The 16,015-nt window shown below is 36.5% G+C and overlaps 1 protein-coding gene across 1 annotated transcript in view; it reads left to right on the top strand.

The window, feature by feature from the left end:
* Positions 1-304: 304 nt before the first annotated feature.
* LOC107723875 (protein moonraker-like) overlaps positions 305-16,015 on the top strand; it is an 18,010-nt gene continuing 2,299 nt past the window's right edge. Inside the window, 15 exon segments of the mRNA XM_016532604.1 lie at positions 305-486; positions 643-1,168; positions 1,250-1,356; positions 2,317-2,379; positions 2,499-2,720; positions 2,804-2,996; positions 3,324-3,493; positions 4,253-4,383; positions 4,590-4,736; positions 4,936-5,025; positions 5,525-5,612; positions 5,841-5,894; positions 6,270-6,440; positions 6,921-6,996; positions 7,222-7,342. Coding sequence (XP_016388090.1) covers positions 370-486; positions 643-1,168; positions 1,250-1,356; positions 2,317-2,379; positions 2,499-2,720; positions 2,804-2,996; positions 3,324-3,493; positions 4,253-4,383; positions 4,590-4,736; positions 4,936-5,025; positions 5,525-5,612; positions 5,841-5,894; positions 6,270-6,440; positions 6,921-6,996; positions 7,222-7,342 — 2,276 coding nt within the window. The 5' untranslated portion in view covers positions 305-369.

The following is a 16,015-nucleotide window of genomic DNA, read 5'->3' as shown; positions in this document are numbered from 1 at the left end:
TTCATTAAATTAAACCTTTTTGGGTCCTATAGGGGGCGACAACATGCCCGAGCGCAATTATAACAGCTGACATACAATCACGAAGAAGTGTTTTGTTGTCATGGCGGTGTTTTAAACTGCCTGACATTTCCTATAAACAAATCTTGATTTTAGCTTCTGTTTACCAACTGCCTGTCATGTTAAAATGTAATAACACGGATTTACTCGTCGGTTGTTCATTTATTGTGTGTTTTCGTGTGATAAATCAATTGCTTTTTGCAGTCAATCGGATCAGTCAGTAGAGAATTATTTGCTCTGAGAAAGATTACTCAAGCCGGATTGTTTGAATTTATTACTTCCATCAAGACAGTTCGTAAAAATATTATCAGGATGATTTCAGATTTCCAAAAAAGGTCTGCTATGACCATTGGTGAACTGGGCTCTGTGAGTCTTGAATGGATTTAAAAAGGCTCCTCTGGGTCACATGTTACTGGTCTGCAAACACAGGTAACGTTACTGATACAAGATCTTATTTTATATGTATTGTCCTATATAATGTATTGCTGCATGCTGTATTCTTGTGCATTTGATAAAACTTGAATTTGGTTGTTGATGACCAAGCTTCTCCTGCATTCTTATTTGTTCTGATTCTTCTCATCACAGTTCCAGTTCAATAACACAGTGGCACCCAGTGTTCTTAACCAAGCCACCCGCATGGGGCCCCCTTCTCCCATCATAATAGAGAAACTTATACCCCGTACAGAGAGGCAGGATGATCTGGAGAGCTGCAGCAGCTCCGTACGCCTCTCAGAAGAGCGCCTGCAGGCTGCCATCAGACTCGCCAGGAGAGATCTGCGCAGGAAACACCAGGAATCCATCAGCCGTTTGTCACTTGAGCCAGCAGAGAGATCCCAGAATAACAGCCCTGAAAGAAGCAACATAGATAGATACAGTCCTCGTGTGGTGCACCCAAAGATGTCAGGTCCAAAGAAGCAATTAAAAGACGGTGCTCAGGTGCTTGTTTATACTCCTCAGGAACCCAATAGCCAACTTAAACAGGGCCAGGCACCCACCAAAGACCTCGACCTGAGAGTCAACAGCGGTGAAACTCAGCTCACCCAGGAGATCCGTAAATTACAGAAGGAGCTGAGCACATATGTTCAGAGGATAGAGCAGTTAGCTAATAAAGGTATTCTTCTCATTAATCCTAAGCACCCGTAGGATGTATTTTATATGCTTTTTAAGAGGTGTGCATGTGGGTTTTCTGCAGGACATGCTGTGGAGGTTCTGGAGTCTGATGAGAAACAAAGGATGGAGATCCGGCGACAGGAGCAGGCAGCCCGTTCCGCACGCATCATCTATGTGTTACAACAGCAGGTCTGTAAGCACAGCAATTCACAAACATAAAGGTGGCACAGCGATGTACTGATCTTTTAAGAAAGAAAAATCTATATTTTAGATAAGTAAAAAAAAAAGGAATTTAAGCTGCCTTTTCACTATCTCTCATATTTATGTACGATTGTCACGCCCAAGTGGAAGTTGCACAGAACTTTCAAATTGGTTTTGAAAATAATGTAAAAGGTTTAAGATTTAAGGTTTAAATGAATGTGTTTAAGGTTTTAAATGAATGAATAATGAATGTATCAATTTATCCACACAAATAAATTATTCCCAGTACGTTTGAAAGAAAAGTAGATTTTCTAGGCCTATAATTAACGCAAATAATTGCGAAGGGATTTCGAAAATAATTATTTTGAACATAATTATTCATAATTCCGCTTATTCACCATGGTAAAATGAATTAATACTAAATGTTTGAATATATCCACACAAAACAAATGACTGCCAATATGTTTGAAAGAAAAAAATAGTTTTAAAATATAGTAATACCAAGGGCTAATTATCATAAATAATTATAAAATAAAAATGTAAGACATAATTTTTCATAATTCTGCAATTTCACTATGGTTGAATGAATGTATGAATGAATAATGAATATATGAATATATCCATACAAAACAGATGACTGTCAGTACATTTGAAAGAAAAGCATAATAGTTTTTAGGGCTAATTAACATAATTGTGTAAATAATGATTTCAGACATAATTATTCATTACCACCCATTTCACAGATATAGTGCACACATTTAGCTGAGAACGTTCAACTATTTCAGCACACATGATGCTCAATTTGGATCCAAAAATTCTGCATGTAGTCAGAAAATCATGCGAAACCATGCATTCTTGTACATGAATGACTTCTGGTCTGTCATTTGTCAGAGATGAAAAGGCAGCTTTACAGATCCACATCAGGACTGTTTTGTTGTTCTGTTCAAGGTTAAAGAAATACAGGAGGATCTAGACAAGCTGCGTTCCCAGAATGTCAAACACAGCAAAAAGGTATCAAAGTCTATTTTGCCCTAAAAATCTAAATCAGAAAGTTTTGAATATAGCTTGATTTTAAAGTGCAAGAATGAGTCATGCAGGGGTTTTAAAAGTTTCTATGGATGTCTTCTCAGTCCAGGGCAATGGACAGACTGGCTGCTGCTCACCAGGGAGCTGTAAGAGCCATGCAGGTTTTTATCAACCAGCTGTCGGACCCTGCAGAGAACAGAGTGCCCACCCACTGCAAAGAGCTGGTGCAGCTGATTCGCCAGCTCTCTCTCTGCTCAGCCAAAGCAGAGGTGGGGCAAGGATCTGCCGTACCAGAGACAGCCCTCGACATCCTGCAGAAATTAGAGGTGATATACCATATATAAATACAATAAACTTTCAATAAATGTCAAAGCCTTAATTTAATGCTGTTTTGTTTGTGATTGCTCAGACGCTTGACTCAGCACTGAGTAAACAGGAGACAACCAAGTAAAGAGATGTAGATTTGCAAAATGTCAACCCAGTGGAAAAGACTTCTACCAGGGTCAAGGCCCGCAGCATGTCCCCTCCCCATCCTGCCAGAGCACCAGCTGAGAGGACCTCACGAAGACCCCGAAAGCCAGCTGCTGCAAAAAAGCCTGGTGGTGAGTCATGACAACCAAGGTGACGTTCATATTTAAAAAAGCGTTTTGGTTTTGTTTCTGTCCATAAGTTCAGTGGCCCCAAAAAAGAATTTGGACACTTAAGCCACATTTAAAAGTTTCTGAATGTTTTTGCACTATATAGCAAAACATCTAACCAAGTGACAATTGTACAAATACTTTTGGGCCACTGTATATCAAAATGAAATCATTACTGAATTATTTATCTTGTGTGGAAGTGGTTTGCAGAGTGAGCTGGTTGCTCCATTTGCAGGTATTTGATTTCAGGGTATTGCAAAAGAAAATCTGAGATTTTGTTAATGAATGCAGGCAGCAGACTGGCAGAAAAATCCCACAGGACCTCACAAGCATTGGTGAAGGAGCGCAGCGTAGTTCTGAGGGCAGGGCTAGAGAACCTCTTGCATCATCAAAAACTGAGAGAGGCAGAAGCACAGAAACCCAACAAAACTACCAGTGCCATCAACCCAGACCATGCTAAGGTTTATTATTATTATTATTATTATTATTATCATTAACAATTTATTTATACTTGGTTTAGTTATAGCTCTACTTTTTATTGAGATACACTACCTTTCAAAAATTTAGAGTCAATAAGATTTTGAAAGAAGTTACTTTTATTCAGCAAGGATGCATTAAATTGATCAAAAGTGGCAGTAAAAATAGTTAAATAAGTGCTGTTCTATTAACATCAAATAGTCATGAAAAAAATTTATCAAGGTTTCCACAAAATCATTAAGCAGCACAACTGTTTTCAACATTGATAATAATAAGAAATGTTTCTTGATCACCAAATCATGATATTACAATTTTTTTTCTGAAGGATCATGAGACACTGAGACTGGAGTGGCTGCTGAAAATTCAGCTTAGATAGAAATAGAAAGCAGATATTTTAAATTGTAATAATATTTCACAAAATTACAGTTTTTTATCGTATTTCTGATTAAATAAATGCAGCCTTGTTGAGCATTACAGATTTATGCTACAAGCTTTTGTAAAATTGTACAGTAAGAAAGTTATTTCCCTTAACCAGGAAATTAACGTTCTTAGAATTGACAAGACAGTTGACCCTGAGAGGTCAAGTAAATATCTACAGCGGATCTAAAATATTCATAATTAATTATAACTAGTTATGATTAATTATTCATATTTCCCATGAGCTGATTCGTTACAATAGACTTAAATGGTTGTGCATTTAAACAAACAAAAAAAACAACAACACACTGCCCCTCATTCAACAGGCCGGTCATGTTTGTGATGCCAGCTTCCAGCAGCCCACTGTCTCATCCCGACTGAGGGAAAACCAGGTACCTCAGAAAGAGGCCACTGTGCCTTGGATACCAACATCCCCTCACTCTCCTCCTCTCCCACGGTCAGTACATCTTGCACACAGGACTTGATATGCTTGCACCTTTGTGTTCTCCTAATTGATAATACTGAGGGACCTTATATATGAATGCTTAGATAGGTGTCGTCTTCCTATAGGTAGATGGGGATCAGCTGAGAGTCAGCTGATGCGAGCTTGACTAACGTGACCTGCCAAAACTAACGCTACGCTTGATATATACTCATGTATAGTGCTGTGTCTAGCCGGCCAGAGCCCAGATGTCTGTTCTCACCTAAAAAGAGCCCTGAAAAGCAGAAGCCACAGACCAGACCCAGTGGCAGCACACAGCTCAGCCCTTCATCACATGACAGGAAACAAGCACAAAATGAAGCCCTTAGGTATGTAATGAACCCTCTCTTTCAGTTATTTAAGACATTTCATTATCACTGGGCTCTCTTTCTAACTAAACGATCATCACTATGATCCTCAATTGTGACATTAAATGCTCACGTTCGCTGATGTAGATTATATTTTTTAGCTGTTGAGTATGAGACTGCAGTAGATGTTCAGTGGTGTGTATGTTTATGTGCTATATAGGCAAGCCTGGCTGGACAGGGTGACTGCAGACAGACTAAGAAAACTGAATCGTCTGAGTAAAGAGGTGGCTGACCGCATTAACATACTCCGGTACGACAGCAGCTTCCTCATTATTATAGTTAACCAGTGGTTCAGTGAACTGTGTATGCAAAATACAATGCATTTCTTGAACATTTTATCACTAAACTTCATTGGTTGCAATCAATTTAAATTAGCAAAATTGAAATTGACATAATCCATTTGTGTTGGGGATTCTTGAATAATGATGTATGAAAATCCAGATGTAGACAATGGCTGGAAATGAATTTGAGTGTTTTTTTAAGTCTCATATCACCTGTCTATGTAGTTAATTTATCTTATTAAATATACCACTACACTTTAAAAATAGTTTTTTTTTTTTTCATGTTATATGCCAGAAAAATAGCAAAAAAAAATGGAAGAAATTTATAAAATATTATATAAATATTATTATAAAATTATATATGCATAAAGTTTTAATAATAAAGCATAACTTTGGAAAGGTTCATTGAACTTTCTATTATTTGAGTGTGTGTTTGCACTGATGTGTATTAATATGTGGCCATGGTAGGACCACAGTGGGCTCTCCAACACAATGGGCGGAAAAAGCTGAGCAGACCGCTAGAGAGAGAATTCAGCCTTTGTTGGATCAACCACAGGTAAACACATTCATCTGATGTTGTTTTTCCCAAATAATTTATGACATGTTATTGTATCAGCAGGAGATATAAATCCTTGTAAGACTTGAGTGTACCATTTGGACAATTTTTCCCTAATATTTTAATGTTCTTCCCTTTGGGCACACTGAGAACAGCTGTTGTGTGTGTATGTTGGTTGTAAATAGAGAATCCTGTCTCTACTGTTTTTGTCTCATATTTGTACGGCAGGTGGTTGGAACAGGAAGTGACACACTCAGAGAGCGGCTGAATGTTGCAGATAAGGTGAGAACCCACACTTTTTTTCAAAAAGAGATGTGGAAAAAAAGCTAAAATATATTACTGAATATTACAGCAATATATTACTGTCTCTGGTGTGTGTGTGTGTGTGCTGTCTGTATTTTGGGAGTTCACAGGAAAGATTTGATTTGTTAAAATCTCCAAGAAGGATTAAAAGAGTCTGGGAAAGAGAGTTCTCACCAAGCACTGAGAACATTTGTAAACTGAATATTTAATGAATGTTCAAATTACAAACATTCACACAAAACAAAAATGTGAGAAGGATTAATTTGAACATTTTAACCTCCAAAGTAAACAGCTTCAAATTAAAATTGTAATGCGATACTATTCTGTGCTGTGTTGTGTTGTAAATGCCGACAGCCTGGGGCCAGTGCGGACAAATTGAGCGAAGCTCTTTTGGAAGATCTTCTGGAGGACGCCGCTCGAGCTTTGTGGGTAACTGAGAGGCAGCAGGTGGCTGAGACTGATGCTGAAAGGCAGCTGCAGGGCCCCACATTAGAGAGCATGTGGATGAGGATGGAGGAGATGGAGGTCAGTGTGTGGGACTATAAGATTTGTGAGTTTGGAGTGATGCCACACTTTTTGTAATGTAATGGATTGAACTTTATATATTTCCTTTTTATTTGTATTTATTATTATTATTAATATTAATATCATCATTATTATTATTATTAAAAGTTAAAACTAAAAGTTATAACAATTATATGAAATTATTATAAAGTAATGATAAAATAAAAACCAGAAAAGTTGTTATTATTATAACAATTATAATAATATTGTTATTATATAAAAAATAAATGATTAAAATAAAAAATAATTAAGTGTTATTGTATTATTATTATCATTATTATTATTTACTTTTTTATTTTATTTTGTTTGTTTGCAACATTAAATATATATATTACATTTATAAATGAAAATTTATAAATAATATAAAAATTTAATTACATTTAAGAAAATGAAATTAACTATGAAATCACATGACTCACAAAGCTCTATTTTGTTTCCCAGAGAGACCAGGAAGAAGTGTGTAGACGCTTTGCTATGATCTCATACTCTGACCCTCTTATCTGGGAAAACGGCACAGGTGAGTCACAGGGCCCAGATAGACCATTTACATTCCCCAATTGATAGTAGACAGGAAGACTGACAAAAGCAGTTATCAGTTGTCCTTTCGGGAGCATCAGAAGGTTAGCGTCTCCCCACTTTGTCCCTGGAGAGACAGACAAGTATGTGCTCTGCATTTTGTATGGCTGACATGACAGTGATTTCCACCAGATGGCAGCAATGTAAAACGTCTTGTGTGTTGCAGATGCTCCGAGGAATATTTCTAGCTCTAGGCCAACCTCTCCTCATCCAATCCGACTGAAGAAACCAGTCCTGAATGCACCCGGTATGGCTGACATCCTCCTGCAAAAGCCAGTGGAGACTGGGTGAGTGACTATCGACTGATTTTAGAGTGTACTGACTGCATATATATCAGGCACATTTGGATCAGTCACAATTTAATCAGTCTTCACTTGAATTGCAGGGGAACTGCACATTGACCAGAGTGTTTTTCGCACTGCGATATCTGTCTGTTTAGGGAATATTCAATAACAGCCACATTGAAATCGAATTCCAAAATATCTGCTGGTAAAAGCCAGTCTCTCTCTCTATCTCTCCCTCCCTCCGCCTCCTCCTTCTATAGTTCTGCCAAGAGAGAGCGAGAGCCTCGCTTCTTTCTGCCCAAAGCTTTGGCAGCAGCTGTGGCTCAGTAAATTAATGAGGAAAATAAAAGAATGAAATGGGACAATCTTGAGGGCGTGAGAGTTGTCTAAAGCGAGAGGGACATGAAGGGAAAAATGAGTGGAACAGGTTCAATAGATACATTAGAAGATTAAAATCCTTTCTCCTTTTCGGCTTTAGCTTGCAGTGAGGCCCTGCACGCGGTGTAAACATTCAGCCTCCACTTTCTTTTTCTCTCTCAACGTAGGAGCACAATGTCTACACAAACTTCAAAGCACCATCTCATGTCTAATCTCAGGGAATTACAGGATCTACAAGCCTTTCAAAGGTGCATTCTGTCTGCTACATACTGACTAAAATGATCAACACACCTCATATTTTTAAATGGGGTGCACTTACTTTTTCACAATACTGTAGTTAGTAAGTAGTCTTTTAGCAGTTGCTTGTATCCAAAACAACTTTATATTACACTCAGTGCTATCATCATATTTTCAAGGATAAGATCTTGACATCACTTCAAGATCCTTGTCTGCTGATGAAAAGCTGCCAGCTGGCCAACTAATGCGATATTTTATTACTCTGACTCAGATAACTTTGCAGATCTTTTTTATGCTCAAACAGCAACATTACAGACTAACTAAAGTTGAAAGTGAAAAAGCATAATAGGACCCCTTTAATGAAATATTACAAAGGCAAAAACTTTTTTTTTTTTAAATGAAGTACTTATTCAAGCAATGACATATTAAATAGTGACAGCAAAAGACATTTATAATGTTACAAAAGACTATTTCAAATAGATGCTTTTCTTTAGAGCGTTCTATTAATCAAATCCATTTTTAATATAAACCCTGAAAAATAATGAATCATGGTTTCCACAAAATATCAAGCAGCACATGTTTCCATCTTTGATAATAATAAGAAATATTTATTGAGCACCAAATCAGCTTATTAGAATGATTCCTGAAGGATCATGTGACACTGAAGCTTGGAGTAAAGGCTGATGAGATCCAGCTTTACAGGAATAAATTACTTTTTAAAATATATTAAAACAGAAAATAGTTATTTTAAGTTGTAATAATATTTACAATTTTACAATATTTCACAATATTACAATATTGTATAACATTTATGCAATTTTATTTATTTAACATTCATTTAAGGCTTATTTTAATAAAATACACATCTTGAAACTCAATTGTTGTTTTGTTAATTTGTTTACATTTGTTACTTACCCCATTGTCAAAGTTTGTTTTAAGTATAGATCTAACTAAAGTTAGTAAGGTTTGTGCTTAAAACAAGAAAATGGTGTGAGAAACACAAACGCAATTCAGGATTTATTTTCTGAAAACAAAATTTATTTTCTGCTGCTCAAGTACATTTGTATTTGTTTTAATTCATTTAGTTAATTTTGCAGTGTACTGTTGAATCTTCCACACTGTGCAACACAAACTCTCACTGGATGAAGTTTTCTAATGTGTAACTATAAGGAACAGAATCATAGAGAAGTGATAGCTGATAAGTGGCGATATCTTATAATGTCCTTTGTCCGCACATATGTTATTGGTGTTGGAGGACTCCATAGAGTGACCAACACATCTGAGAGAGTGTGTGATCCACCACTGCTCATTCAAAGCTCAAAGAGATCAATGCGGAGCCCATGGTGAGGCTGTGGCTTTTGGTTTGATCCCCATTCTCTGTCCTCTAACCTTCTATTTCATACCACATTTCTCTTTCTTTCTCTCCATCTCTTTCTCCAGCTAACCTTCATCCAGCTAATCTCCCTCTCCCTGTCCGGCTCCTCAACTGTAACCTTGCTGCTGGTGATTGCTTCTCACTGGATTAAAGGCGCAAATTGCAGCCCTTTAGCTTTATTGGTTTTGATCTCTGGCTTCTGAATATTGATAGAGCATTGGTCGCCCAGAATCTCATTCACTGACTTTTACACGTCTCATTTCTGTTTGCACAACCGTATTACAGCTGGCTTTCTCCATTATATCACTGCTGATCTGTTCAGGTCAAACGATGTCTGTCTATCCTGTGGTCTGCTGCTTTTCTGGCCCATTCTGTGTTCCTTGCGAGAACTTCAATAAACCAGTCTGATGAATTTTTCATTGAAAGAACTGGTGAGACATTTGCTTGTGAATTGGACTGTACTGGTTGCAAGCTTTTACAGCTATTTGAAGCACAGAATGACAATGACACACATGCAATGTTGTGTATGAAAAAAATATTCACTATGTTTTTTTTTAAGTATTTATTTACGAGGTATTTAACATTTATTACAAAAAAGTTGCATACTGTCTGAATAGTTACTTCATTTGAATTTGAACTAGTATGTTGTATGTAGTATGAATCTATATTTTCGGTAACACTTTAGAATACAGTTCTGTCGTTAATGAATAACTACACAGGAACAAATAACTAATGCACTAATAACATTCTAGTAACTACTATTAACTAACAAGAAACTCTGATTAATGATTTAGTAAGTAATAGTGCTCAGTTGAAGGTGGTAGTTCACTAGCTAATCAGTAACTACTATTTTTTTCATATATCCCGGAGAAGAACTAAGAGCTACTATACAGGTTCATAATCATAATTAATGTGAATTATGCATAATGTATACTTAATTCTAAAGTGAAGATCATCATGGTAACCCACTAGTAATGACTCAAATATTACCAAATCCTTCTAAAGGAACTACTAATTATTTGGATCAGTATTTAAAAGTGAAAAGCATGATAACTCCTTAATATTGATTGATGTCATTGTAAGCTTTTGAGATATATGTAAGGTCTTTGATAGTAATGAGTCAAGTGTTACTACATCCTTCTAAAGGAATTGCTGATTATTTGGATCAGTATTCTAAAGTGAAGATCACGGTAACCCACTAGTATTGACTCAAGTGCTACCAAATCTAACAAAAGGAATTACTATCAAGAATCTTACAAAAACGTCAAAAGCGTCCAATGATTTCAGTAATTACTAGAGAGTTATCATGTTATTCACTTTAGAATACTGATCCAAATAATAAGTAATTCCTTCTGAAGAATTTGGTAATACTTGAGTCACTAGTTGGGTTACCATGACCTTCACTTTAGAATTAATTATACATTATGCATTATTCATTTTAATTATGAACCTGTTTACAGTAGTTCTTAGTGGTTCTTGGGGAGGTATGGAAAAAATAGTAGTTCCTGATTAACTAATAGTGAACTATAACATTAGGTTAAGCACTATTAATTACTAATTCAGTATTACTTACTTGTTAGTTACTAGTAGTTACTAGAGTGCTAATATTGTGTTACACATGTGTTCTTATGTAGCTATTCATTAATGACAGAACAGTTTTCCATATTCCAAAGTGTTACCATATTTTCTGTATAGTATGAATATGGGTCGTATGAATGGAATTCGGTATACTACATCCAGTGTTGGGAAGGTTACTTTGGAAATGTAATAGGTTACAGATTACAAGTTACCCTATTTAAAATGTAATAGTAGTGTAACTTTTTCAACTACTTTGTTAAAGTAATGTAACTGATTACTTTTGATTACTTTTTGATTACTTTTCAAAATTTCTAATGAATGTTTATTTGCAACTGTTAATAATGTTCAAACACCTACACCATGCAGGGTTAACCTTACTCGCTTTAATATATTCGGCAGGCAATTATACAATAATAGTATTAAAATAGCGGGCCAAATCGGCTGCCAGGCCACCGGGAATTGTCCCGGTTCTCCTGATGGCCAGTCTTTGCCTGATTTCCACAGACACGCAGAACGTGCAGGATTCATTTATTGTCTTTTTGCGGCTTAATATTCACAGACACTAGTCCATATCGCGCTTTGATTCAAGTGTACTGACCTACTTTTGATTTATTCGTCCAAAATGTGGCATATTCTGTCCGCGTTAGGCTATATTAGGAATTCCGTTTTTATGACTGGATTCTACGAACCAGTCTGTTTTCCGCATCGCGGAAATTATAGGGCCATATGTCAGAGTAGTCAGTGCAATTTGGGAAATAAATCAATTAAATCTGTATGTGGATGTGTGTAAATATTCAAATGTAATCCCCTTTGTAATCGTTAACATTTTCATAAGTAACTGTAATTTAATTACACATTTTTTCTTAGTAACTGTAACTGATTACAGTTACATTTATTTTGTAATTAAATTACGTAACGCCGTTACATGTAACTAGTTACTCCCCAACACTGACTACATCCACCATATTGATGTGGTCATGTGACCTACAGCATCAGTTTTGTATACTTTTCGAATACGGTGTATTCAGATATACTACTCTTTTTTTTTTTTTCGCGTATTGTTTTTCGCATACTATATAGTAGAGAAGTATTTGATTTCGGATGCAATGTATATTTGAAGGGTAGTGTAATTCTTTATAACAATTAACTATTAAATCATTAATAGTCAAATAATTTCCATTTGCATAAATCCTTCTGAAAGCTCAACCAAAGTCAAATTTGTTAGTCAATATTGCATAATACAAGGCTTGTTTTCATAGAATATACATCTTGAAACTCATTTTTAGGTCTGTATTATTTGTATTGTTTTATAGGTTTTAACTTGTAACCTGTTGATACTGGATACCTTATTGTTGACAAAGCTTCCCCAAGAAGAAGTTCTCATCATCTCACTCCGCATCTCCCTTGCCTCATGCTGTCTGCCACTGGAGCGTGTGCACAAGTCAGCCCAGCATTGTGTCTGCTCGTATAAATCACGTCGAGCGTTGACTGTTTTTTTTCTGCTTGTGATTGCTGGAGCTGTTGTTGAAAGAAGGGGAGAAATTTGGTCATTATTTTTGGTTCTCAACCATGCCTCGCCAAGCTTGTTTTAACAGAAGATGCCTGGAAAACGTTTGCCTGTTTCCCTATGCATATGTGTGTTCATTTTAACATCTTACTGAACTGCTTGTGCACTCATTTCTTTCAGCAACTCATATGACCTTTGTTGCTTATGATTACAGAGCTGAATTAACATAGGTGACGCCTTCTAATTTGAATCCCTTAATTGAGTGCTTATCTTGACCGTCCTTTCATCTGTTCATGCCGTTTTTGTTCGCACTGTGTAACCGCTCAAAGTTTGACATTATTCTCCTGGCTGTGGTCAAATCCTCACTTCTCCAGAGTGTCACAGCATGTCCAAAACGCTTGAGGTAGCTGTTAGCTGGAGCGGTATTCTATTAGCTGCACAAAGAGGGTGCCTTGCGGGAACGGTAAAGGGGAAGTGATTGCACAATAGCAGTGCCGGCCCCTATAATGTTCCATTAGAGAATAAATGGCCCTTGTACACTGTTGGCGGCCTTGCGCTGTAAGTTCTAGACTGGGCTTGCGTCTAATATTGTGTATTAAAGGCAACCTGGAATGTCAGTGTGAGGAGTTCCTTATTTCTGTTGCTATATATAAATGTGAAGAGTATTTGTGCTTTAGTCATACAGATTCTCTCTCTCTATTTATATATTCTGTAGACTACTGTAATTGGCTTGTTACATTACAGACTAAATAGTACAAACTATGCCTTCTTTTCTGTAGGCATTAGCTGTGCTCCATGCCTACAGAAACATTTCACTCTCTTTTTTTCAGTTATTCTTCTGCTAGCAAGCTAACAGCTTAGTTTAGCTTAATCGTTTTAAATTACGTCACATATTGCATTTATATCACCAAAGCTAAAATGGTCAAATCAAACATTTTCTTTTCTTTTTTGTTTTCAGTTAGTTATCTGTTAGCAGAGCTTAACAGCTTAACTAACTAGCATAGCATAGCATAATGCTAACTGGCTAAGAACAGCCCTTTAGATTAGCTTGAACAAAATATTAAGATAACACCTTTTTAATGAGGTATCAAGGAAGGGGGATTCAGCAGCGGAAAAGAACAACACAGGCTCATTAGAAAAATGTGCCTCTATGTAAATTTTTGCAAAAAAATATTTCCCCCCCCCAAATTACCTATACAAATAATTCACTGCAGTTTCCAGCTGAAGTGAACACTAGTGGGAGTAAAACGCTAACAACTTTATTCCTTTTCACACATATTATGATTACAATAGCAGATTATTAAAAACTTTTTGTGTGCATGGTTACTAGCACAATACTATGTTATGACCTCAAAACGCTTTTACCATAGTGCATGATTGTTAAACTAATACATTTTTAAATGTGTTCCACACAACCAGGGCCATATGTATAGCTTTTCTGATGTAGTAAACTTGCTCAGTAGCGCACCTAGTACAGCATCATTCTTTTGATAAAGAGCATTAACCTTTTAGCACCACTTATCGGACATTTCATTTCCAAAATGCCACGGTACATAAAACATTACTAGATTCACGTTCATCTATTTAAGATAAAACTGAATGCACTTTTAGCGCCACTCGCTGGACATTTTACTTTAAAGGTGTTGCGAAATACAAGAAACATTGTAATATAATTTTGCATAAATGACACCTCAGGCACAGACTGGATTGGAAAAGGATTGTTCATGACTTTGTTTTGTTCATTTCACCACCAAAATTTGCAAATGAGTCATGACACTTACCCATTTAGATGTCATTATCTGCATCTTAAAGAAGTGACTTCAGTAAACAACTGAACTATGTGTGTACTGAAGCTGCAGTGCGCATGCGGCCCATAGACATCTAACCTAAATTAGCTCTTACTCAATCACTGATATCTACAATTTCCTGACATATTTTCATTATTTTGTTTATGCTCAAGACACGTTCTTGGATTTATAAACACTAAAAGCTCAGCTCTTCTATTTGCACCCAGAGCAACAGCAGATTAATCATAAGCCCCAGTGCATTTCCCACAGTGACACAGCTAGAAGGAGTTGAGATTGTTTACAGCCTCGTAGCTATAATGAGCCTCGCACACGATGCCATTTTAAATGTAAATATTAGCTCTGTTTTTTGGTGGGTGCTAATGTAGAGCGTGCTCCTGTGCAAATGAGCGTCTTTGTTGTTCTGCTAGTGCTCCTGCACGCCCACCCCGCCATTAGCATACTTAACAGAATTTTTAAGTTGGTGCAATGCGGTGGATATTTATCAAGTCCTACTAGTCCACAGAGAGCACACTTTTAACAACGGTGGGAAGAGGAACACAAAAACCATAATATGTTCCTAGTGCTTAGGTCTCATCTGTCAGACTTGATCCTCGCGGCATGGGCTGTGTGGGTGGTGAGAAGAATTGTTGCAGAAATCATTTACGGAAAGGAGAAAGTGAGGAATCAAAAGTGAAAATATTTTTCTGTGTGCTGCAGCGTGAAAAAGTATGAGTTATTGCATGGATATAAAAAGAAATTGAGGATGAATTTTTTATTTTTATTTTTTTGCAGAGGTCAGTGTAGCACTGCAGAGACTCTGAATGGTTATTATTCCAGAGAAATAGAGAAGATGGGAAATGTCACGGCAATTAGTGTTGCTGCTGGGAATGTGTGCAGGCACTTGTCAGTCTACGGTGCATTGTGGATAATAAGAGCCTTCAAGGCAGTCAAGGCCATGAGTGAGCACAGACTGACCGGGCTCTCTGGGTAGCTCTGCTCTTTACACAGAGGAAGTTTAAAAGCCTAAAAGAAAAGATTTAGATGATCTCATCACTCCCCTAAAGAGATAGAAAGAAGTCATTTTTATTCTTTAATGCTGAGAGAACACAAACTGTGTTATTTTTGTATTATTTATATACTATTATAGTGTTTATTAATATTTTGAATTGCTTTGATTTGAATATTTTAAGTTTTCATTTTAATTTTAGTTTATGTAATTTTATGTGCTTTTGTAATTTTTTTTATTTCTATATATAGCTTCTAAGTTGCGATGAAACAGAAGTAGCAATAGATCTTTTCTTCCATATCTGTCACTTTATACCAGATGTCCAGTTATGACATTTTGATTAAAAATGATGAGATCAAAACATAAAAAAAGAAAAATAATGAAACATACTCTGTATTCTCAGATGAATTGTTCACAATAAAATCTGTAACATGCATTAGAATAGAAATAGAAAACAGAATATAAAAATAGGGTGATTTTTCATGCTGCCTTAAAGGGATAGTTCACCCAAAAATGAAAATTCGTAAGACCTTCGTTCATCTTCGGAACACAAATTAAGATATTTTTGATGGAATCTGAGAGCTGTCTGACCCTGAAAAAAGAAAACGGCTTTATTCAACAATTCGTCTCCTCCGCATCACAGCTGCGTCACGCCGGATCTGTTTCCTACGTTGTTGTGATTTGATCTGAACGAAAACAGCGTATCCGTGTGACGCAGCTGACACAGAACAGCATACGCTGTTTACGTCCAGCGGTTACTCTCCAAAATGGCGCTATAGGGTGACGCGGAGGAGACGAATTGTTGAAT

Source organism: Sinocyclocheilus rhinocerous, unplaced genomic scaffold (genome assembly GCF_001515625.1).
Source record: "Sinocyclocheilus rhinocerous isolate Xijiao unplaced genomic scaffold, SAMN03320098_v1.1 scaffold2650, whole genome shotgun sequence".
Lineage (NCBI taxonomy): Eukaryota > Metazoa > Chordata > Actinopteri > Cypriniformes > Cyprinidae > Sinocyclocheilus > Sinocyclocheilus rhinocerous.
Note: the sequence above shows the minus strand (reverse complement) of the source record. Positions and strands in the feature narration are given on the sequence as shown.